The sequence below is a fragment of the Acomys minous genome, assembly GCF_964271855.1.
Source record: "Acomys minous genome assembly, chromosome: 12".
NCBI classification, from domain to species: Eukaryota; Metazoa; Chordata; class Mammalia; order Rodentia; family Muridae; genus Acomys; species Acomys minous.
In genome coordinates this window covers 20,363,446-20,388,735 of record NC_140493.1, presented here as the reverse complement: position 1 = coordinate 20,388,735, position 25,290 = coordinate 20,363,446, and the positions used below count along the sequence as shown (strand labels likewise).

The 25,290-nt window shown below is 48.1% G+C and overlaps 1 protein-coding gene across 1 annotated transcript; it reads left to right on the top strand.

The window, feature by feature from the left end:
• The first annotated feature begins 93 nt into the window (after nt 1-93).
• On the top strand, nt 94-23,737 carry XRCC6 (X-ray repair cross complementing 6). Its single transcript, XM_084748361.1, has 13 exons — nt 94-225; nt 878-966; nt 3,232-3,344; nt 5,946-6,084; nt 6,305-6,559; nt 8,731-8,914; nt 10,660-10,846; nt 13,004-13,172; nt 13,755-13,916; nt 15,200-15,329; nt 18,730-18,830; nt 20,047-20,160; nt 23,347-23,737. Exons 2-13 carry the CDS (start codon nt 891-893, stop codon nt 23,541-23,543), a joined length of 1,827 nt encoding a protein of 608 aa, XP_084604487.1. The 5' UTR covers nt 94-225; nt 878-890; the 3' UTR covers nt 23,544-23,737.
• Nucleotides 23,738-25,290: the final 1,553 nt, after the last annotated feature.

Genomic DNA, 25,290 nt, shown 5'->3' with positions numbered 1-25,290 from the left:
GGGCGGGGCTTCAGGCGGGGGGCGGGGCTTTCTATGGCCACGTGCGATCTAGGTTCGGGAACCTGGGTGGGGAGCCCGGGATGGGAGGTAGGCGTGTCCGCTTGGAGGGTAGAAGGGCGTTTGTGCGTGATGACGTAAGCGTCGTTGATTGGGAGAGAGCTGGAGCCCGCGTGGACGTGGTGCCCTCCTTCTTCTGTCCCAGTGGCTTGCTCACCTGCTGCAAAGGTAGGTAGTGGGTGGGCTTCGCTGTACGTGTTGGGTGCGGTCTACCGTGGTGGCCTTAAGTGCACGCCCAGTGTCGCGCGGTCCCTTGCCTCGCGACGGAGCAGCGTCGGTCGGAAGAGACTGACACATTGGGTCCTGCTCCTTTCTCCCCAGGAAGCAGCATAGGGCTGGTGGTTGAGACTTACACTGAGAGTCTCTGGTTGAAGGTTAGGGGAGACGTGGGGGGAAGAAATGAAGACTAGTGTTTCAGCCATAGCACCGAATATCCTCCCAGTCCGAATGGCGCTGGAGATGGGACCTTCAGGGCTGAGCTTCTCCATCGTAACTCGCTCCCCCCACCCCCACCCCCAGCCATTTTGGTCCTGCGGCATCCTTAAGGGTTAGGTTACTGCTAATCTCATGCAGGGACCCTCATGCCAATTACTCTGCCCCTTGGACGACCCAAGAGTTCTCGAAGCAGCAGGAGCCACGATTCACATTCATTAGTGACCCGAGCATTTAGAGCACAACTAAAAAGAACCTAGAAGTCTTTTTTTTTCTTTCTTCCTTTTTTACCTGGCACGTGGTAGGCAAGCGCTTAACCGCAGAGCTGCCTTCCTCTGCATTTTTGTTTGTTTGTTGAAATTTGTTGTTCATAACTTCTCTCACCTAGTGAGCAAGTCAACATGTCAGGGTGGGAATCCTACTACAAAACTGAGGGCGAGGAAGAGGAAGAAGAGGAGCAGGGCCCTGACACAGGTGGTAAGTGGCCTTATGTGTGGTCTGTGTGGAATAAAGATTTTCGCTGTGTGCTTTTTTATTCATTTATTTATTTATTTTTTTGCTGGGAGTAGTTTGCTGTCTAATAGCATTTCCTTTTCTCCCCAGATCTATTTTTCTCTCGTTGACTTTTGCAGAGCTATTATCCAGGTCTTATTCCAGTCTATGAACATTCCTAACCCAAATTTTTTTTAACTAGATGCTGATAAGTTACTTATTAATATCCAATAAATGACCTTGTCCATGGTAATTTTTGTCACTTTATTTTTACATGTTTTTGGTTGTTTTAGAAATATTTATTTTTGGCCCGTAGAGATGGCTCAGAGGTTAAGAGTGCTGCCAGCTCTTCCAAACATCCTAAGTTCAATTCCCAGCAACCACATGGTGGCTCATAACCATCTATAATGAGGTCTGGTGCTCTCTTCTGGCCTGCAGGCAGAACATTGTATATATAATGAATATTTTAAAAAATACTTATTTTTATTTTATGTATGTGTGTGCGCTTTGGGAGTGTCTGGCGTGAAAGGAAGGCAGAAGACATTGATGATCTTCTAGAACTGAAGTTCTAGGTGGTCGTTAGCCTCCCCGTGGGTGCTGTGGAGTGAACCTGGGGCCTCTGCAAGAGAGCAACAAGTGTTCTTTGTTTGTTTTGTTTTTCCAAAACAGGTCTTCTCTATGTAGCTGGTTGTCCTGGACTCACTTTGTAGATCAGGCTGGCCTTGAACTTGCAGAGATCCACCTGCCTCTGCCTTACAACTACAGGGATTAAAGACATGCGCCACCTTGCCCAGCCAGCAAATGTTTTTTTGTTTTTGTTTGTTTGTTTTTCTTTCTAGACAGGGTTTCTCTGTGTTACCCTGGGTGTCTTGGACTGGCTTTGTAGACCAGGCTGGCCTCCAGCTCACACTGAGATCTGCCTGCCTCTGTCTCTCAAGTGCTGGAATTAAAGGTGTGTGCCAATGTTGCTTGGCTCAGCAAGTGTTCTTTTTTGTTTGTTTTGTTTTGTTTCTTGTTTGTTTTTCTAGACAGGGTTTCTCTGTGTAGACTTGGCTGTCCTGGACTTGCTTTGTAGACCAGGCTGGCCTCGAATTCACAGTGATTCACCTGCCTCTGCTCCCGAGTGCTGGGATTAAAGGCGTCCACCACCATGCTCAGCCTGCAAGTGTTCTTTTTGTTTAAAAGATGTTTATATATTTTATGTATGAGTGCTCTATATGCATTGTACGCCTGCATGCCAGAAGAGGGCATCGGATCCCGGTATAGATGGTTGTGAGCCACCATGTGGTTCCTGGGAATTGAACTCAGGACCTCAGAAAGAGCTGGCGGTGCTGAACCATCTCTCCACCTCCTCCCTCACCCCCACCCCACCCCACCCCACCCCACCCCACCCCACCCCTCCTCCACCCCCACCCCCACCTCCAAAGTGTTCTTAACCACTGGTTTAACCACAGAGCTACTTCCCCAGCTCCTGTTTGTTTATTTTTGAGGATTTCAAGCTCACTCTGTAACTGATGTTGACTTTGACTCCTGGGAAGTGAGTTTACACAAAAATGAGTGTTGGAAGCTACATGTGGTGGTCTCCACTTTGCCTCCTGCCTCTTGCCTGGAGTCAGAGCCCAGTTTCAGGCTTGTACTTCAGAACCTCCCTCATCCTCAGAATAAGAGACTCCCAGGGGCTGGAGAGGTGGCTCAGTGGTTAGTAGCGCTGGCTTCTCTTCCATCCATAGCTCCATTTCCAGGGGACCTAATGGCCTCTTCTGAGAGGACCAAGCACACGTGTAGTTTACATACATATATGTAAGCAAAACCTTAACACACAAAATAAAATGACTACATCTTTTTTTTTTTTTTTTTTTTTTTGGACAGAGTCTCATTTTCTAGACCAGCCTGGCCTTGAACTCAGAGATGTACCTGCCTCTGCCTCACAAGTGCTAGGATCAAAGGTTTGCACCACCACGGCCCAGCTAAATCTTTTTTTAAAGAAAATAAAAATAAGTCAAAACTAATGATTTGAGATATATACTTAGGTGAGTTTTATATATGTAGTAAATGTTGGCGTTTGGGCCCAGGCTCTCACAGAAGGGAATGCTGGGTCGTTGGGGGTGCACACCCAGTGTTCATCCTATAATAATGTGTGTACTTTTGTTCTGTGGGCTTCTCTGTTTTGTGTAAGTGGTATACATCGTCAATATGATGCAAACATATGATGCAAACGGCAAACGTTGTCTTCCGCTTATTTCTCCATAGGGGAGTATAAATATTCCGGAAGGGACAGTTTGATTTTTTTGGTTGATGGCTCCAGGGCTATGTTCGAATCTCAGGGTGAGGATGAAGTCACACCTTTTGATATGAGCATTCAGGTAAGACTACCTCCTTATTGAACTCACAAAACTGAATGGGCGTGGTGACGCTTTACTTTTAATCCCAGCACTTGGGAGGCAGAGGCACTTAGATCTCCTTGAGTTCGAGGCCAGCCTGGACTATAGCTCCAGATGGAGTTCCAGGCCAGCCAGAGCTGTTACACAGAGGAAACAGGAGTTGGCCTGTGGAGCTGAATATGGGTGGGCTGAGGTGCTGTGTGGGAACCAGGTCGGAACCACAGGAAGAGCCTCTGCCCCCTGACTGGCTTAACAGTGCCCACACAGTCCAGGGCTGTCAGACCCTTTCTCATCTACAGGCCTCATGTGGGGTCTAGAGTCTCCTTTTTACTGAGAATCATTCTTACTTGATAGGTGTCCCCTCCCCCTTGTAAAGGAGGTCTGGGAATGATGGCAAATGCCTGTAATCTGTGCCTTGGCGGCTCAAGTAGGAACAGTATGACTTCAGAGGTAGCTGGGACTCCATAGTGAGGTTCTGCCAAAAAGGAAATTTAAGGCGCCACTTTAAATTGTTTTGTTTTTGGAAACAGGGTCTGTCAGGAACTCACTCTTTAGACCAGGCTGGCCTCAAACTCAGAGATCTGCCTGCCTCGGCCTATTAAAGTGCTGAGGTTAAAGGCGTGCACCACACTGCCTGGCTATATTTAAATTTGTGTGTGTGTGTGTGTGTGTGTGTGTGTGTGTGTGTGTGTGTGTGTTGGAGGTTAAAGGGGTATTAGATCATCTGGAACTAGAGTTATAAGGAGTTGTGAGCTGCCTAATGTGGATACTGGGAATTGGAAATATATTTAAAACTTTTTTTTAAAGGTTTATTTATTTATTATGTGTACAGAGCTCTGTCTGCATCTGCAGGCCAGAAGAGGGCATCAGATCACATTAAAGATGGTTGCGAGCCACCATGTGGTTGCTGGGAATTGAACTCAGGACCTTTGGAAGAGCAGCCAGTGCTCTTAACCACTGAGCCATCTCTCCAGCCCTAAAACTTTATTTTTAAACGTATTTTGTGTATATGGGTGTCCTGTGTGCAGGCGTGTCTGTGTGCCACTGTATGCTTGATACCAGAGGCTGACGAGGAGAGTGTCAGATACCCAGACCTGCAGTTATGTGTAGTTGTGAGGCTCCATCTGGGTGGGACTCGAACCTGAGTCCTCTGGAAGAGTAGCCAGTGCTCTTAACTGACAAGCCGTTTCTCCAGCCCTCACAGCTGGCTCTTTAGAAAGCTTCTATGTTGGTGGTGGTTCCCGCCCCCACATGGTTACCTATACTGGCATCTGATAAGAGGAGCTGTGAGGGAAGGCAGCCTCCATCTCTTTCTGGGAACTCTGAATACATTGCTCCCACCATCTGGGTTAGCCTTGGTGAGGAGTGGGTTCTCCTCAGGGTTGGGTTATAAAGTCAAGTGTTGTTGTTCTAGTGTGTCCGAGGCAGGGTTTCTCTGTGAAACAGCCCTGGCTGACCAGGGCTCACTTTGTAGATTTCAATCTCACAGAGATCTGCCTGCTTCAGCCTCCTGAGTGCTGGGATTAAAGGTGTGGCACTACGCCTGGCTTGAATATTACTTGTAATAAACAATCACAACAGTGTTTTAAAATGGGTACGAGAGGGAGGGCTGGAGAGGTGGCTCAGCAGTTAAGAGCACTGGCTGCTCTTTCAGAGGTCCTGAGTTCAATTCCCAGCAACCACATGGTGGCTCATAACCATCTATATGAGATCTGGTGCCCTTTTCTGGTGTGCAGGGGTTCATGCAGGCAGAACACTATTTGTAATAAATAAATAAATCTTTAAAAAAATAAATAAAAATAAAATGAGCAAGAGAAGAAGACTAAGGCTATAGATAAGTTGGTGAGTGCTTGCCTAAGATGTGGAAAACCCCGGCTTGGTGGTATTGTATACCAGCGTTTCCAGCACTGGGAGGGGGTCATCCTTGGCTACATATTCAAGTTTTTGGTCAGGCTAGACTTCATGAAACCCTGTCTTAAAAAGGGGGTGGGGGACAAAGATGTTTGAGTAGACATTTAACAAACAAGCTGCTGTTAAGAATGTCGAAAGAGGCAGTGGTGGCGCATGCCTTTTAATATTAGCACTTAGGAGGCAGAGGCAGGTGGACCTCTCTGAATTCAAGGCCAGCCTGGTCTACAAAACAGGTTCCAGGACAGCCAGGACTATGTAGAGAAACCCTGTCTCAAAAACAAAAAACAAAACAAAACCCCAATGAAATCTTAAAAAACAAAATATAATATGAAGCAGCGCAGCTGGTGTGGCAAGTGACTTAGGAATTCTTCAACGATAATAACCTTGGAATTGCCGTGTGGCCCAGTAATTCTACTTTTAATGTGTATGACCTGTAGGATGGAAAGCAGATAGGCAGGCTTAGGAGTGTAACTCAATTGGTAGAGTCCATGTGTGCCATGTATGAAGTCATGAGTTCAATCCCCGGCACTGTGTGAACCCACCATGATGGCACACGTTTCTGGCCTCCTGCCTCCACCTTCCAACTGCTGGGGTTATGAGCATTTCCCCTCATGCCAAACTTTTACAGAAGCTTCGTGTTACGTAAACAGTCACAGAATATTTGTTTTTCAGTGTATCCAGAGTGTGTACACCAGTAAGATCATAAGCAGCGATCGAGATCTCTTGGCAGTGGTGTTCTATGGCACCGAGAAAGACAAAAATTCAGTGAATTTCAAAAATATTTATGTCTTACAAGATTTGGATAACCCAGGTCAGTAATATTCAAAGAACATGGCTTCCTTTATATGAGAACATCACTACGCTGAACAAAAGAGGGCTCTGGGGGGGGAGGAGGCAGCTTTGGTCTTGGCTAGGGGACTTGCTTTCCTGCGCTCAGGGTCAGTGCTGTGGACCTCCACTCTAGGAGGGCCCAGCCTCTGTCAGCCTGGGGACACTGCGATGCTGACGGACGTGTCCCTGCCTCTCACCAGGTGCTAAACGGGTGCTAGAGCTGGACAGGTTTAAGGGACAACAGGGAAAAAACCATTTCCAAGACACCATCGGCCATGGAGCTGATTACTCTTTGAGTGAAGTGCTCTGGGTCTGCGCCAACCTCTTCAGCGATGTCCAGTTCAAGATGAGTCATAAGAGGATCATGCTGTTCACCAATGAAGATGACCCCCATGGCAACGACAGTGCCAAAGCCAGCCGGGCCAGGACCAAAGCCAATGATCTCCATGACACTGGTGGGCATTTTCCTTAGTCTTTTGTTTTATTATTACTTTAAAAATATTTTATTTTATATGTATGTATGTGCCTATCTGACTTTTTGTGCACCATGTGTGTGCATCCAAGAGCCCGTGGAGGTCAGAAGAGGCATCACATGCCCTAAGGCTGACGCCATGGATGGTTGTGAGCCCCCATGAGCTTGCCCGGAATTGAACTCAGGACCTCTGAAGGAACAGTTAGTGCCCTTAACCTCTGAGCCATCTCTTCAGCGCCTGCCCCCCCCCCCCCGCCACGCTTTTTATTCTTTTAAGTGTCTCCTAACCTATTTTCTTTATAACTGAGGTCAAGTGTTTACTTTTGCCATCAAGAAAGTAAAATGAAACTAAGGGGTGACACTAGTGTGGCCTGATGACCTTGCCAATTGCCTAACGGTCTCTATCAGAGCTTGCTTGTCTTGGCCTCAATGAGGCAATGAATGGTGGTTATTTGAATGTTGTTTCAGCTCTAGGTCCTGAAATTGTTAATAGTCTGTCTACATTTTGTGGGTGATTTTGTTTGTTTTGGGTCTTTTTGTTGTTGTTGTTGTTATTGTTGTTTTTTATTTTTTCGAGACAAGGTCTCTCTTTGTAGCCTTGGCTGTCCTGGATTCGCTTTGTAGACCAGGTTAGCCTCGAACTCACAGCGATCCGCCTGCCTCTGCCTCCCTAGTGCTGGGATTAAAGGCATGTGCCACCACGCCCGGCTGTTTTGTGTCTTTTTGTTTGTTTGCTTTTTGAGATGGTTTTGCTATAGAAGTCATGTTGGTCTGGAATTTGCTGTGTAGCCAGGCCGACCTCAAGTAGGCAGTCCTTAGGCCTTAGCCTCCCAAGTGGTAGGAGCAGTGCTGTGCACTGCCATGCCTAGCCTAGGGAGACATTTGAAGGGGATCCAGCTCCCTCTTGTGGCCTCTGTGGGCACTGCATTCATGAGGTACCAAGACATACATTCAGATGAAACACTGGTAACATGTCAGTAGGTCTTTTTAAAAAAAAAAGAAAAAGAGCAAAAGATGTATGGCTGCACCTGGCGACGCATGCTCCAAATCCCAGTGCTTTGAAGACTGAGGCATGAGGAGTGTGGGCCTAGCTGCGCTACGGAGTGAGGCCCTATCTCAAAAACAACAAACCAGCAAATGAGACCCATTGAATGTAACTGAAAAGCAGATGCTTGAGTTGGGCACAGTGTCATGTCCTGCAGCTTCAAATAAATGGGAGACTGAGGCAGGAGGATTGCTTGATCTGGGCGTTTCAGACCAGGTTGCATAGCAAGCCGCTGAGCGCTGCGCGTTCCTGTGATAGAATCATAATTCCCTTGTCACCCAGGCTGCTCTAATCCTGGCCTACCTCCCGAGCACTGGCATTACAGGCGAGTTCCACCACCCCACTTGGGTGCTTTTCTCTTATTTTTAAAAACATAAATAAATAAATAGGCTGTGCTATAACTCATGATGGCCCAAAACTCAATATATTGCCCAATGTAGTAGCCTCAAACTCATAGCAGTCCTCCTGCCTCAGCCTCCCAAGTGCTGGGCTTAATCTCATGTTTGGTATAGACATGATCTTTTGAATCTTCCCTTTCTAGAAATAAGGTCTCGCCATGTTTCCCTGACTTGTCCAGAGCTTGCCGTGCAGACCTGTTGACCTCTAACTTGCTACGTTTCTCCTGCTGCTGCCTTCCAAGAATTAGGATTATCAATATATATCATCAGACCCAGCCTGAACCATCTCTATTTAAACAAAGATTTACCCGTATTTTTTCAATCATAAGACACACCTGACCATCAGATGCACCCAGTTTCTGGAGCAGTAAAACAAAAAAATATTCTGAAGATATCAGTAAATGGCCTCTTTGTTGATTCCTGATGGTCAGCAATCAGACCCTAAGGTGCACGCTATTTTCCCCCCACTTTTTTGGGGGGAGTGCATCTTATGGTAAAAAAATAGGGTAAGCCTCCCCCTCAATAAAAATAAACAAACGTAGCTGGCTGTGGTCGTGCCAGGCCTTTGATCTAGCATTGGGGAGACAGAGGCAGATGGATCCCTGTGGGTTCCAGGCCAGCCAGGGCTACATAACGAGAACTGTTTCGAAACAAAACAATAATTCTCATTTGCGGCCCTTGTTGCCCGTGTTTGGTCTTTCCTTACGTCAGGGATCTGCATTGACTTGATGCACCTGAAGAAGCAAGGCGGCTTTGACATCTCCTTGTTCTACAGAGACATCATCAGTGTCGCTGAGGACGAGGACCTTGGGGTTCACTTTGAGGAGTCAAGCAAGCTGGAAGATCTGCTGAGGAAGGTTCGAGCCAAGGAAACCAAGAAGCGGGTGCTGCACAGGTGGGCACCCGCCCGTGCTAGCTGCCCGTCCTCCCTGAGAAGTGAGAAGCGATGCGTAGGTTAGACTTCACACCTGTGCTCCCGCTGCACCGTTCACCCCTGGCTCCCTCAGGACAGCACGAGCTGTCACTTCTGTTCCGTGGCAGGAGCTGGTATGGTCTGTCTCCTTAGTGCCACGGCAGCCTTCGTTTCTAAGTCCCCTTCTGCGTTCCTTAGTCCTTTGTCTGCCTTCCAAATGGCAGATGGCAATAGCATCTGCCTCATTAGGTTACTTACTGTAAGGAGTGAACAAAAGGCATCAAAAACACAGAGAAGCTTAACAGATGTTCTGTATGTGCGTGTTTACTTATTTACTGGTTTCTCCAGACAGGATTTCTCTGTGTATTCCTGGGCCAGGCTGGCCTCAAACTCACAGATCCACCTGCCTCTGCCTCCCAAGTGCTGGGATTTAGGCGTGTGCCACCACTGCCCAGTCTATTTATTTGTTTTTGAGTTACATGTATGTCTGTGTGCTGTGTAGGGGGAAGAGGCATTGGATCTCTTGTAGCTGGGGTTACGGGTGGTTGTGATGTGGATGCAACAACTGCTCTTAACCATGGAGCCAGCGCTCCAGCCTCCAGGTGTTAGTTATTGTTATTGGTTACGTTGTTACTAAGCCAGTGAGATAGCTCACTAGGCAAAGGTGCGTGCTGCCAAGCCTGATGGCCTGAGTCCTTTCCCTGGGGATCCCCGTAGTGGAAGAAAAGGACTAACTTTCACATGTTGTCTTCTGACCGACACAACCATGCTGTGGCACATGCACCTTCCCCTGTTGGCTTTGGAGACATGAGTTTGTGTATCCTTGGCTGTCCTGTAACTTGCTCTGTAGACCAGGCTGGCCTCGAACTCAGAGATCCACTTGCCTCTGCCTCCCAGGTGCTAGGATTAAAAAGGTATACCACCATGCCTGGCTTAATTTTGATTTTTTTACACCATGAAGTCAATAGTAACCAGATTGTTAGTTTATCTTTTGCTGTTGTTATTGTTGGTTTTATTTTTTGAGACAGGGTTTCTCTTTGTAGCCTTGGCTTTATAGACCAGGCTGGCCTCAAACTCACAGAGATCCACCTGCCTCTGCCTCCCCAAGTGCTGGGATTAAAGATGTGCACCACCACACCAGTTTTGTTTTGTTTTGTTCTTGTTTTTAAAAGACAGGTCTTGCTCTGTATCCTGAGCTGGACCTGCTGCCATGCTTGGCTGTATCCTACCTTTCCTCCACCTCTCCATTTGTTTGCATCATTGTTTTGGACAGAGTCTTGTATGTAGCCCTGCCTAGCCTAGTACTTGGTATGCTCCCCTTGCTAGCTCTGGGGTCCCACAATCCTGTCTTAGTTCCTCACCCGCTGGGACTGGATGTGTAGCACCACACCCAGGGTTCTCCTTACAGTTCACACGCTATTTGTGTTCTAAGACATTATTGGGAAGAGTAAGACAAATTGAAGCTGGGTGCAGTGAAAACATTTTATAGCCGGGCGTGGTGGCGCACGTCTTTAATCCCAGCACTCTGGAGGCAGAGGCTGGTAGATCGCTGTGAGTTCAAGGCCAGCCTGGTCTACAAAGTGAGTCCAGGACAGCCAAGGCTACACAGAGAAACCCTGTCTCAAAAAAACAAACCAAAGAAAGACAGAAACCATTTTACATAGGAAAGTACAACTTTCCTGTCCATACTTGTTTTTCTCTCTTTTTTTTTTCCCCTCCTCCCTCAGGTTGAAGTTTAAGCTCGGTAATGACGTGACGCTCATGGTGGGCGTTTATAACTTGGTCCAGAAAGCAAACAAGCCTTTTCCAGTGAGGCTCTATCGGGAAACCAATGAACCGGTGAAGACCAAGACGAGGACTTTTAATGTCAACACAGGCAGTCTGCTCCTGCCTAGTGATACCAAGCGGTCTCTGGTAGGTGGCAACCTTTCCTACTGAGTCTTCACTTCAAGAATTGACTGGTCGGGGCTGTAGGGGTGGCTCAGCAGTTAACAGAATACTTGCTGTTCTTGCGGAGTCCCCAGGTTCTGTTCCCAGCATCCACATGGTGGCTTACAGCCATCCAAAAATTCGTTCTATGATAATAGGCCCCTTCTTCTGACCTCTGCGTGCATGTGGTGCACATGCATATGTGCAGGTAAATTATTATTATTGTTTTTTCCGAGACAGGGTTTCTCTGTGTAGTCTTGGTTGTCGTGGACTAACTTTGTAGACCAGGCTGACCTCGAACTCACAGCGATCCGCCTGCCTCTGCCTCCTGAGTGCTGGGATTAAAGACATACGCCGCCACCACCTGGCGGTATATAATTCTTAAAAGAAAAAAAATAGCTGGGCTTGGTGGCACACAACTTTTAATCCCAGCAGTCAGGAGGCAGAAGCAGATGGATCTTTGTAGGCAGCCTGGTCTACAGAGTGAGTTACAGGACAGACAGGGCTATGTAGAAACCCTAAAAAACCAAAAACAACAACAACAACAAAACTAGGAAGTGGGCGGGTTGAGCAGCCTAGCCAGCTAAGTCACTGTTCAGCTGCATCTGACATAGATAAGCTGTTGAGACAGGAAGCTGCTGGCCCTGCAGCCATGGCTAATGCATCAGTGAGAGGCAGAAAGCTGAGCACACCTGGGGCTGGTGGAAACTTTGTTTGAGCACACTGCTCCCCCAGGTGGTTAGGGTTTACACATCCGGTGGACTGGTTGTGAGATTTTTTTTTCTCTTTGATTTGAGCACATGCCTTTCTGAACATCAAAGACCAAGTAGAGCAATCCCCTCTTTTGCTCCTTTCTCTGCTGTATATCTTCCTAAGGCTGTAGTATTGGAAAGTGAGAATATCCTTGTTATTTTGAGGCAGGATCTCTGTCTCAAAACCAATGCTGGTCTTGAACTTGGAGATCTACTTTCCTCTGCCTCCCTCTGCCTCCCTGCTGGTGCGATTAAAGGCATGTCCCACCATGGCTGGCTGTATATATCCTTTTAGGTATGTAAAATGTGGGAGAGGATCAGAGTTTTGCACAAGTTCAGGACTTAACTGTTTGCTAAAGTTAAATATTTTTATTCAGGCCATGAGGTTTTTTTTGTTTGTTTGAGTGTAAATTTTACACCAGAGATTCTGTCCCTGCTGTTTGAAGGATAAAAGGTATGAGATATTCTCTTTGATTTGTAAGTAACTAGACTATCGTGCTGGCTTATTGGGTAGCCGCCCTCTGTTCATCGAGTTTCTTTATTGGGTCAGTTGCCTGAATAAATCTGAAGGGTCCTTTTTTTGTTATGAACCCAAATTTTTGACTCTGCCACCAAGTTCTGATATTAACCATATCAGGATCAAGGTCGAAGCTCAGAAGTAACATTTAGGTGTGTTTCTTGCTGCCTTCCTCTGAGACCGCAATCCAGAACCTGCTGTGGGTTCCTCGGGGCACCAGGCGGAACTGGAGTTAAGTTGTATGATCTGGAGCATGTTGCCCAACTGTCGGCCCCCAGTTCAGTGACTGTTAAACTGGTTTTTGTGGTTGTTTCCTAATTGCTAGGCAGGCGCCTGACTGTTGAGCCGTCTCTGCAGCACCTGTTAACCCTATCTCCCAGGATTGTTACAGAAGATGTTGATGGCGTATGTAAATTACCTGGAAATCCTTCAGTAAATGCTCAGGCCGGATTGTATGAGGAGGATGTCTCTGGCTACTCATCTTCCTGCTCCTTGAGAGAGCGGTGTGGGTGTGGTGTGGGTGTGTGTACGTGTGTACCATGCACTTACATGTAGAGGCCAGAAGAGGACATTGGGTCGCTCACTGGACCAGAGCTTAATGTTTTCCTAACCAGGTTGGCAGGCCAGCCAGCCGTGAGATGCTCCAGTCTCCTCCCCCAGCTCAACCGTGGTGTCCCTGGCACATCTGCTGACCCCTGTGTGGCAGGGATGCACACACGCGCGCTCCTAGTTGTATAGCAAGAGCTCCTGCTGCTAGGCCGTTGCCCCGACCGTTCTAGAGCGGGTCCTGACTTGCTCATGTTCCTTTGGTGCCCACAATGCATCTCCACATAGGCCTTTTGTGGCCTGGCTGATCCCTCCTTTCTCCTCTAGACCTATGGGAGTCGGCAGATTGTGCTCGAGAAGGAGGAGACGGAGGAGCTGAAGCGGTTCGATGAGCCAGGGTTGGTGCTCGTGGGCTTTAAGCCCATGGTAACACTGAAGAAGCACCACTACCTGAGGCCCTCCCTGTTCGTGTACCCGGAGGAGTCCCTGGTGAACGGTGAGTGTGTAGAGTCCCTGTTCGTGTACCCGGAGGAGTCCCTGGTGAACGGTGAGTGTGTAGAGTCCCTGTTCGTGTACCCGGAGGAGTCCCTGGTGAACGGTGAGTGTGTAGAGTCCCTGTTCGTGTGCCTGGAGGAGTCTCTGGTGAACGGTGAGTGTGTAGGCTCCCTGTTCGTGTGCTTGGAGGGGTCCCTGGTAAATGTGTAGACAACCTCTTTTTATACCTGAGGAGTCCCTGGTAAGTGGTAAGTACACAGACCAAGGGAGAACCAACGACTGTCACTGGGTTTATTGGGCCATGTTTCCTAAAATGGATGTTGTTCAGACACCATAAAAGAGATGCAAATGGGGTATTTTAATGTCTCAGCTGGGAGGTGGTGGCGTACACCTTTAATCCCAGCACTCGAGAGGCAGAGGCAGGTGGATCACTGTGGATTCGTGGCCAGCCTGGTCTACAGAGTGAGTCCAGGACAGCCAAGGCTACTCAGAGAAACTCTGTCTCGAAAAAAAAAAAAAAGACTTGATTGTGTTGGGGGAGGGGAGAAAGGAGATGTAGGCCACTGTGACGTTTGTTTTCTAGGGAGCTCAACCTTGTTCAGCGCTCTACTCACCAAGTGTGTGGAGAAGGAGGTCATAGCGGTGTGTAGATACACAGCCCGAAAGAACGGCCCTCCTTATTTTGTGGCTCTGGTGCCACAGGAAGAGGAACTAGATGATCAGAATGTTCAGGTGACTCCAGCAGGTGCGTGGCGGAGACCCAGGCTCGGGAGCCGAGCATGTGCTTTGGGATCCCTTAGGGGTCTGAAGCACCAGAGTCTCCCAGCATCAGGCCTGGGAGACATGTGGCCAAGGCCGCCACAGATGGTTGTGTGGCACATAGTGTGCACAGTCACATGAGGAGACATTGTGGTCAGGCTTCAGAGCTGTGTCCTTCAGGACTGTTCACACATTCCTAGGTCAAGTTTCACGCCTTCTCTGCTGATGCTTTCTTTACTGAAAAGGGTCCTGCCACCCTTATTACTCCGTTTACGTCCTGCAGTTGCCAAGGCTGTGTGGCGCGGTGCAGACAACACGGCTATTTGAAGTCAGACTCGCTCTTGCCTCTTTAGCTCCTCCATACAAGGTCTACTGTGCAGCCAAGCTGGCCTAGGGCTTGTGTTCCTCCTGTCCCTGCCTCCTGAGTGCTGTGGTTACAGGTGTGCACAGCACACCCAGCTGTGACTTTGTCTCTGGCTGTGTGTCTGAGAACTCACTTCCCTTTGTTTCGGACCCACCTCTGCCGGTTGTTAAGTAGCCAACTTCGGCACAGACTTTAAATTTCCTATTCCCATATGAAATTTGTTTTATTTTGAGATAATTAAATGTGCTTATGCCTAGCACAGGATGTCACCGATGGTAGTCTTCTAGTGATGCTAATAAGAACAAATGCCATCGTTTATTTGGGAGCTGTCATATGCTCGGTTGTTAAGCTCTTAACCTCTAGCTGCGCTCACCCTTTAATGCTGTGTGCTGTCTGTGCTGCCTGGTCAAACCCAGCAAGCAGCCAAAGTCCTTGTCATTAGCAGACAGCAGCGGGAGGCTAGAGAGCTGAGGAGAGAGACTGGCCCACTCCCTGTTGTTTGCCTAACACCTTCACACTGTCATCAAGGGCCCCCACCTGGCAGCAGCATTGGTTACAGTGGCTGGATTTCTCTTTCTAGAACCGTCAAGGAACTGTCCCAGGATCCACGTAACTCTTGCCTCTTAAATGCATGCTGGAAGCTAGAATAAAATGGGAAAAGGCAGCAGCTGAGGAGAGCCCCGTGAAGCTGGAACTCAGCCCCTCAGGGGTGACACTGTCTAATAAAGCTAAATGCTGGGAGACCTCCTGCTGTTGGCCTGCTTGCTGCTTCTTGTTGAGGCACCCTCCTCTGCCAGGCTTCCCATGTACCCTTGAGAGCCTGTCCCCTGATAAAGGAGACAGGACACAGAGGTGACAAACAGCTGCGTCACTAAGTCACATCTCATAGGACCTGTCTCCTTCAGGCTTCCAGCTTGTCTTCCTCCCCTATGCTGACGACAAGCGGAAGGTGCCCTTTACTGAGAAAGTGATGGCCAACGCCCAGCAGATAGACAAGATGAAGGCCATTGTTCATAAGCTCCGCTTCACGTACAGGTGAGTGCGGGGTCCTCCTCTGGCTGTCCTCTGGGGCTATCTCTGGGGCTGTCCTCCTCCGGCTGTCCTCTGGGGCTGCTGCCACAGCTGAGCCCTGTCAGATTGGACACAGACTGAGAGGGCTTGGTTCTCTTCAGTTAGCCACAACCAAGAACTCAAAAAGTACATACCGAATGGGAGCTCTGCTTATCTTGAGGACTCTCAGAGTGTGCTAGGAGACCTGAAAAGTCAGACTAGAAACCACACGTGACGGCGTATACCTGTAACCCCAGCACACGTGACGGTGTATACCTGTAACCCTAGCACACGTGACGGTGTATACCTGTAACCCCAGCACACGTGACGGCGTATACCTGTAACCCTAGCACTTTGGAGCTGAGGCTGGAAGACTGCACATTTAAGGCTAGCCTGGGCTACATAAGTGAGACTCTCTCTCAGAAAAGAAAGGCTAGTTGTTTAACACGTTCAAAAAGAGTGGTAAATGCTTATTCAGTTTCTTGTTCATCTTAGATGGGATCTTACTCTGTAACTCAGGCTGGCCTAGAACTCACTTTGTAGCCCAGGCTAGCCTCAAATTTGCAATACTCCTTCTGCCTCAGTGTTCTAGATGCTAGGATTACAGGTTTGTGTCACCATGCCCCCTGCCTTTAAGATTTATTTATTTTTATTTTGTGTGTGTGTGTACCATATCCATGGCTAGTGCTCAAGGAGGTCAGAAGCGGGAGTTGCATCCTCTAGGCCTGGAGTTAAAACTGCTTTGAACCACCATGTAGGTGCTGGGAACTGAACCCAGGTCCTCTACAAGACAGTCTCTTGAGCCCTCAAGTCCCTTTTCCCCCACTTTTGGTTTCTCCGTGTTGCCCTGGCTGCCCTGGAACTCACGGTTCTTCCTGCTTCTGTCTCCTAAATGCTGGGATTACAGGCGTGTGTCACTGCACCCTGCTCTCAAGTCACTTTGTGAGGTTCTGGGGATTGAACGCAAGTCCTCAGTTTTTGTGACAAGCACCTTTGTCTGCTGAGTTATCTTTCCAGTTCCCTATTTTAAATATTTCATGGTTTTTTGTTTTTTGTTTTTCAAGACAGGGTTTCTCTGTCCTGGACTCCCTGTAGTCAAACTCAAAGCAATCTGCCTGCCTCTGCCTCTCAAGTGCTGGGATTAAAGGTGTGCTCCACCATGCCCAGCCTTTAAATATTTTATAATTTTATGTATTATTTGTATATGTGTGTAAGTAGTGTGTATATAGTTTTTGGCAGTTGGTTATCCTCCACCACGGCTTCTGAGATTAAACTCAGGTTGTCAGCCTGTGTAAGCAAGTGCCACCTCACTGGCTTTCCAGCTTTAATTATTCGGGAATCTCCTTACAGTGTCCCGCAGTTCCTGCCTATTGTGCATTTTCACCAAGTGTTCCACTTTCTCCCCCATCCTGGCTACGCTTCTTGTCTTGTTTTTGTATTTTATTTCTCACTGTGGTGGTGCATGCCTGTAGTTCCCAGCACTCTGAAGTTGGAGGCAGGGGCATTAGGCATTGGAGGTTATCCTTGATTCTGTAGTGAGTTTTTATTTTGTGTTTGGGATGCACAAGATCTTTTCCAGGTGGGAGGACGGAGGGATGGAGGGAGGAAGGACACTGACTCAGCGCGTACCCTGGCTTGTCCTCATGCTGTGGCTTCCTGATTGTCTCCTGAACCTGCTCTCTAGCCTGGGATGAACTTGAACTGATCCTGCCTTCACGTGTCCAGTGCTGGGATTACAAACAAGTGCCGCTGTGCCTGGTTATCTGGTATTGGGACTTGAACCCAATGCTTCATGGTTGCCTGTCAAACTCAGCAGAGCCACATCCTTAGCTGCTGTCTTTTAGTTTTTGAGAGATGTGAGATGGTATCTCATGGTTTCATTTATATTTCCCTAATGGTAATTACAGCTGAACATCTCTTTATGTACTTGGTCATCAGTGTACCTTCTCAGGATACATGCTTATCAAGATTCTGGCTTTTTGGTTTTTGTTTTGTTAAGTGTTTGTTTTGTTTTTTTTCAAGACAGAGTTTCTCTGTAACTGATCTGGCTGTCCTGAAACTTACTGTGCAGACCAAGCTGGCCTTGAACTCCCAGAGATCCGCCTGCCTCTGCCTCCCGAGTGCTGGGATTAAAGGCGTGCGCCACTACTGCCCGGACTGGTTTTTGTTTTGTTCAATTTTTTAGACATTGTCTTGCTATCTAGCCAAGATTAGCCTGGGTGCCGGATTTAGGGGTATTCGTCACCACACTTGGCCTGTAGTCTATTTTAAAGTCAGTTTAAAGTCTTTTTCTCGTCAAATTAGAGTTTTTCATATTGTATCTTTTACTTTACTTCTGGGCCAGCGATACCTTTCAATGGGTGTATGGTAGACACCTGGAATCCCAGCACTTGGGGAGGTGGAGGCAGGGGTACCAGAATCCTAGGTCATCCATGGCTACATAGTAAGTTTGAGGCCAGGTTAGAATATATGAAACCTGTCTCCAAAAACCCTCTGAGTTCCTGCTATAGTCCTCTTCTTGAAAATATGAGCCCTGAGAGGCTGCTGTGTAGGGCTGGGATGTACTTTGCTGGTGTGTACAAGGGTTTGGGTTTGATCTTAGGTGCCTGCGTCACATACAGAAACACACACCAACAACAAAACAGCCCATATGTTAGACACTGTTCTCTATGCAATGCCAGCATTATGTCAACTGTTTTTCTTAATGTTTGGTGCTGGATTGAACCTGCGGTCCCCTACACTTTAACCCTACCCTGTCCTTTATTCTTCATAAGAAACCTAAAAGAGGGCTAAAGACGGCTCAGTAGTTACGAGCAGCTACTGCTCTCTTTTTGTTGTTGTTTTTTGTTTTTTCAAGACAGGGTTCTTCTGTGCAGCCCTGGCTGTCCTGGACTCACTTTGTAGACCAGGCTGGCTTTGAACTCAAGCAATCCACCTGCCTCTGCCTCCTGCGTGCTGGGATTACAGGCATGCGCCACCATGCCCAGCTGCATTTACTGCTCTTGCAGAGGACCAACATTTGCTTCCTAGCACCTTTGTCAGGGCACACCTTGACCTCTGCAGGCACCTGCACTCACATACACACAGACACACACCTACACACTTGGGGAAAAAAAATCTGGAAGAGCCCTGAAAGGTTGGTGTTGTGACCATTTTCAGATGAAACAGGGTTTGAGGCCACAAGGCTCCCTTTTTAATCTCATCCCGAGTGCTCGGATTAAAGGCGTGTGCCACCACACACGGCAGAGAGAGAGAGAAGTTGATTTCTGAGGTCTCCACTTTCACATGGGGTCTTTTTCTCTACTGCCTTTCAGCCTACGCTAGCTTGGCTGGACATTCTGTTTTCTGCTGGAAGCCATTCTTACGCTTTGCTGTGTCTTAACAGGAGTGACAGTTTTGAGAACCCTGTGCTGCAGCAGCACTTCCGGAACCTAGAGGCCCTAGCTTTGGATATGATGGAGTCTGAGCAAGTGGTAGATCTGACAAGTAAGAAACGTGGCGTGAGCTGAGGAGTCCTTTTGTTGTTTGTCGGTGATGGGGATTGAACCCATGGCTATGTGGGGCTGGTAGGTCACTCTTCCTCTTTGGTGAGCTACAGCCTGGGCCTGTCTCCGCTCCCAGTGGTGCTGGTGTGTATGTGCTGGGGGAACACAGTGGAAGATAGCTTTTACTTTGCTGACCCTCTTGACTAGTGATAGATGTTTTTCTAGCTGTCTCCAAACCTCCATGTCAGACTGTCTCTGCTTGACAGGTTTTCTAGGTCACCTCAGACTGCCTGGAACAGATTAGAGGAGGAAAGAGTGCCAGGCCCCTGAGACCTGATCTGAACCGACTGGGCCATCCCAAGTCTACATGTCAGTGAAAGTTAACATTGATAACAGTTACTGAGGCCCGCAGAGGCAGGCACTGCTGTCCTGCTGACTCAGCTAATGTTCATAACTGGGAAGCCGGCCACCCACTGTCCTTACTTTACAGGGAAGGGAATGACTATCCCAGTTACAGGTGCCGAGCACTCAGTAGTGGGTACAGGAGAAAACCCCGAGTGCCGCCCTCGTCCCTATCCACCGTGCTTGCTGCTTTCCTGTCAAGCTGGGCTTCTCTGGCCTTGCTACTCGACCCCTTCTTAATGGTGGTGTCCTCGCACATTTCTGAGGCCACAGCCTGTGACAGGGAAGTGAATAGTCACTGGAAGCAGACTGGACTTAATGAAGGCCCTTGTGACAGTTAAAGGACCGGAACAGTTAGTTTGGCCTGCTTAGCTTTCTAGTTATCCATGTCTCTTAACACAGATAAATAGCTGTTGTTACAAGGAGGCAGCATTGTGAGGGCTGTCTAGCCTGGTCTAGCAGGAGAGACCCCTTAGGCTCAGCAGCCTATGAGGAAGAAGTACCTCCGTGTCCTGGCTTCACCTGAAGCATGTGAGAGGGTGTGTAGGACATAGGCAGGTACTATACCACTTAAATAGGGAATGACACGTCCCAGGATTTGGGAATCTCAGGGCCCCCGCCCCCCACGATGCTGAGGACACTGCATGAAGCATGCTAGGATTTTGTTGCATGTTTTCAGGGCCCTGTCAGCTGCCTTGCATCCAGCCCTTCCCCCAGCCTGACTCAGTGCTTACTCATGGTTTCCACAGAACTGTAAGTGAACAGGTCACTAGGATACGCATGACTCGCCTGACACTGTTGTTTTGATATTCTAGTGCCCAAGGTTGAAGCCATAAAGAAAAGACTGGGCTCCCTGGCAGATGAGTTTAAAGAGCTTGTCTACCCGCCTGGTTATAATCCCGAGGGAACAGTTACCAAGAGAAAACAAGGTGAGGGGCCGTGCAGTCGCACAGCACATTCCTTTAAAAAGCTGCTCTCGTGGTCTTTATGGTCTTGCCGCAGAGCTAATTAATTTCCTTTCTTCTCTTCCTTTTTTTCCTCGGGGATGGGTGGGTGGGATGGGTCTCACACATGCCTGTGTTACTGAGCTTCCAGAAGCTTGTATGCATGGGGTACTGTGGCTAAAAGTCTTTTTTTTTTTTTTTTTTTTGAGACAAGGTCTCTTTGTATTAGCCTTGGCTGTCCTGGACTCCCTTCGTAGACCAAGCTGGCCTTGAACTCACAGCAATCTGCCTGTGTGTGCCACTACACCCAGTTGGTGTTAAAAGTCTTGCCTAGAAATTTCTATACAGATGTGTATATTGTTTCCTTGTGTGGGGAGACGGGAGGGAGATGGGCACGTGTCTGCCATGGCACATGTGTGGAGCTCAACTTTGTGGAGTCAGTTCGCTTCTTCCACATATGTGGGTTCCAGGGGTCACTCGAGTTCACGAGGCAAATACTTGGATCTGATGAGTCATTCACCAGCCCTATATCTTATTAATATTTTTTTAGATTTATCTTATAACTTTGTGTCTTCTACTTATTAATTTCTTAGATTTGTATTATTACTTTGTCTTCTACCTTATTAACTTCTTTAGGTTTGTCTTATTACTTTGTGAGTGTCTTCTACCTTATTAATTTTTTAGATTTGTCTTACTACCTCCTGAGGGCCTTGCTCTCATGTATGCATTTTACCATCTGCATGTCTGGTGCCTGCGGAGGGCAGAAGGGGGAGTCGGATCTCTGGGAACTGGAGTTAGAGGTGGTCCCGAGCCACCATGTAGCTGTGGGAGCCAAACCCTCGTCCCTTGCAGGAGTGTAGAGTGCTGGAGCCCTCAGCCATCTCCAGCCCTCTGGCTCATTTTAAAGACTAGGCTGGTGTGATAGCTCAGTGGGTAAAGGCCCTGTGCAAGTCTAGTAACCCGAGCTCCCTGCCTAGAGCCCAAGGAAAGGTGGAGAACTGATCCATGCGCGCACGCGCGCGCGCGCGCGCACACACACACACACACACACACACGTTAAAAATGTTTTTAAAGCTGGGCCTAGTGCTGCACGCCTTTAATCCCAGTGCTCAGGGGAAGCAGGGGCAGGCAGATCTCTCTGAGTTTGAGGCCAGCCTGGTGTCCTGGTTCCAGGAGAGCCAAGGCTACACAGAGAAACCCTGTCTCAAAACAAAACAAAAACAACAACAAAAAATGTTTTTAAAGTTAGGCTATAGCAGCTGAGCGTGGTGGTGCACACCTTTAATCCCAGCACTCAGGAGGCAGAGGCAGGTGGATCGCTGTGAGTTCGAGGCCAGCCTGGTCTACAAAGTGAGTCTAGGACAGCCAAGGCTACACAGAGAAACCCTGTCTCAAAAACCAAAAAAAAAAAAAAAAAGTTAGACTACAGCCTCCTTAGAGTAGTTCAGTGGCTGGGTGTCCTTGCTTAATTATTTAATGAGGCCTCTTATTAGGGGATATTCTACAGTCAACATAAATAACCCAGTGTATTTGTTTGAGCAGGTCAGTAGGGCAATTCTTAGCAGAGTTGTGGGTCAAGAGATAGACACTAAAAATCTGCAGGGGCCGGGCATGGTGGTGCACACCTTTAATCCCAGCACTCGGGAGGCAGAGGCAGGTGGATCGCTGTGAGTTCGAGGCCAGCCTGGTCTACAAAGCGAGTCCAGGACAGCCAAGACTACACAGAGAAACCCTGTCTCGAAAAAAAAAAAATGTGCAGGGTTTGGGGCAATAGCTTAGTGGGTCAGAATGGTGGCTCAGCAAGTATAAGGACCTGAGTTCAGATTCCCAATCTCCATGTGAAATCCAAGTATGGCCAGACTAGTGTATAATTCCAGTAGGTGAGTGCACACGCATGCACACTCGCACACAGACGCACGCACCCCTGCATCAAAAGTTAGGTATAGTAGCATAGGTCCAGTCCCAGCACTCAGAAATCTGACAAGTAGCCTCAAAAAAAAAAAAAGCAACATTTATACCCTGTCCACTAAGAAATGAGTATGTTTTTGTATGCTCTTTTGTTTGTTTTGCTTTGAGACAGGCTCTTATTTTGTAGTCCAGGTTGCCTGCCTTATCCTCCTGGTGCCAAGATTATAAGCGAGGCCTACTACACTGGTTTCTATGCTTTTGGCAATCTTGTACTTTACATCCATTATCCATATATTTTTCCCCCGAGACAAGGTTTCTCTGTGTGGCCTTGGCTTTTCTGGACTTTGTAGACCAGGCTGTCCTCAAACAGAGATCTGCCTGTCTCTGCCTCCCAAGTGCTGGGATCAGAAGTGTGCGCCACCACGCCTGGCTGATTATCTAAATGTTTTAAGATGCATGGACATGGGTGTTTTGTCTGCACACGCATACACACACCAGAAGAGCATCAGATCCCATGGAACTAAAGTTGTGCGCTGCCATGTGGTTGCTGGGAACCAAACGCGGGTCCTCTGGAAGAGCCGCCAGCGCTCTTAACTGAACCACTCTCCAGCTCCAGTTATCTAGATGTCCAGAGCAAACAGCAGAGGGAGTCTATCTCCTGCTCGGATGTGTATGTAGGAGCGGGGTATTGTCATTGGGCCTTCCCTCTGCTGTCCGCTCCCGGCGCTCTTTCCCACAGGACAGCCCTCCTGTAGGCTGTGTAGCCTCCTGTGAGGCTCACATTTGTAGACAGCTGCCAGGCACATGGCCACCATTTGGGGATGGTTTTGGTTTAGGTTTTACTCCTTTTGGCTGACTTTGGCTAAGTAAAGGCGTATTTAAACCTTGTTGTCTAGTAGACCTGTGAAGACAGGAATGGCGAGAGGTCAGACTGTGAGCCATCCTGCTTGCTCCATTTTGTATCAGAAGTGACTGCCTTGTCCTGGAGGTTGCTGTTGGACATAGTGGCTTACCAACGCATTTGTCACTTGCATTTTTATTGCACAATTCTTTTCTCTTAACCTTGGATTTGCTGGCATCCATTGCTGTGCTGTATTTCTGGCCTCTGTAAATTTTTTTTCAGGAAAAAAAATGGTATGCTAACAGACTGAGCAGCTGTTTTAGGCATGCAGATGGCAAACGGTCACCTGCAGCCCTGTGTCATGTAGCTAGGATGCTTCTGGAAGCAATTCTAGGTCATTCCTTCCTGTCCCCTTTCTCTAGATGATGAAGGTTCTACAAGTAAGAAGCCCAAGGTGGAGTTCTCAGAAGGGGAGCTGAAGGCCCACTTTGTCAAGGGCACACTGGGCAAGCTCACTGTGTCTACGCTGAAGGAGGTCTGCAAGGCCTATGGGCTTAAGAGTGGACCTAAGAAGCAGGAACTGCTGGATGCTCTTATCAAACACTTTGAGAAGAACTGACGACCACAACCGCCACTCTCCACACCACAGCCAGCCCACCTGCTTGGGTTCTCGTCAAGTTAGCAGGTGCTTCTTAGCCACAAAGAGCTGCCAGACAGAAAAGCAACAGCTGCACCGCAGCGTGGAGACTGCAGCCCTCCCACCTCACTGTGCCTTAGTCTACCCTGAATAAAGAGGTCTATCTTTATACTGTGCACCTTTCTGTATGATGGACAAGTAGCGGCCTCGAATCTAGAGGTTACTGGTTATTGGCTCTTGGCTTAATTTTCTCCCTCATGGAAGTACACATCATCACAGTGGAAACACAGCATCTTAGTGGAGGTGGGGGAGAGAGTATTGGCATGCGTGGACAAGTGGACAGGCAGGCACTCCTGGAGTGACAGGCCTTAGCAAGATCGTCTTTCTATTACGTCCTCCCAGCTATTTTCTCTAAATGTGACACTGGGGCTGGAGAGATGGTTCGGCAGTTAAGAGCACTTGCTGCTCTTAGAGGACCCAGATTCATTTCCCAGCGCCCACATGATGGTTCACAACTATCTTGTCACTCCACTTCTGGAGACCCAGTGCCGTGGGATCTCTGGGCATTGAGCATGCTCAAGGTGAACATGCGTATCTATGCAACTAAAACACAAAATTAAGCCATCCAATTTCTTATGGATTCTGATTAACCAAAGAACTTACAGAGACAGAACTACCTGAAACTCCACCATCCACAAGTATTCAGCTTGGTGTGATGACCAGCATGGTAAGGAGGTGGGTAAGTGTGCTCCCTGCTGGAGTAGGAATATTGGCCCAACCGGACCAAGAGAAAAATTAACGTAATTCGACACTATGGTAGTTACTTGTACACTGGGAGATTTCTCTGTGATACAGGCGTAAAGCACAGCAGCAGGAGGTAGGAGTGGCTTCCAGCTGTGGGTGAATCGGCTAGTGTGGAATCCCCTCTGGTTGGGAGTGGTGGTGGGATGTTGCTGCCACCTAGTGTGCAGAGGCCAGTGAGGCCACCAAGTACACTGTACTCACTAACATAGGGCGATCCCGGCAAACTAACCAGTTGCATTAGGAAATCCTAGAGTGCTGCCACTGAGTGACTTGAATCTGTACAAAAGAATCTACCAGGCCACTTATCTGCTAGGTGACAGCTTTACAAAGCCTCTTAGTGAAGAGCTCAGTGGTGTGTGCCTGCTACTCAGCATGCACAGGGCACCAGGTGAGACCAACAACTGGGCTGGGGACAGAGCACTTACAAAGCCCTGAGCCTGACTCCAACACCAATACACATCAAAATACATTAAAGCACAGTAGTGCAAACTGTAGTAACATCCTGGGAGGGAGGCAGGGTTCTTGAGAGTTGAGGTCAGACTGGCCCACATAGCCAGATGTGTCTCAGTGTTCACCTGCCCTCGTGTTACCACTGCCCTAGAAATGCTAAGCATTTCAAATATTAGCTGATAAAACTGACAATCAGGCACTGCGGCTACATCTCATTAAAATGAACTATGAACATTTATTAGGATGCTCAAGAATGAACATCATGCCAGGCGGTGGTGGCGCACGCCTTTAATCCCAGCACTCAGGAGGCAGAGGCAGGCGGATCGCTGTGAGTTCAAGGCCAGCCTGGTCTACAAAGTTAGTCCAGGACAGGCAAGGCTATACAGAGAAACCTTGTCTCGAAAAACCAAAAAAAAAAAAAAAAGAACGAACATCATCACTCTGGGAATACATCTGACCCGTCTTGTGGGAGGAA

What these genes read in the sequence shown, in the direction of transcription:
- XRCC6 (XM_084748361.1), top strand. Translation starts at nt 891, where the DNA reads ATGTCAGGGTGGGAATCCTACTACAAAACTGAGGGCGAGGAAGAGGAA. An exon ending in AAGCTCCGCTTCACGTACAG is followed by an intron (nt 15,330 to 18,729) that starts GTGAGTGCGGGG and finishes GTGTCTTAACAG; the next exon opens with GAGTGACAGTTTTGAGAACC. An exon ending in GCAAGTGGTAGATCTGACAA is followed by an intron (nt 18,831 to 20,046) that starts GTAAGAAACGTG and finishes TTGATATTCTAG; the next exon opens with TGCCCAAGGTTGAAGCCATA.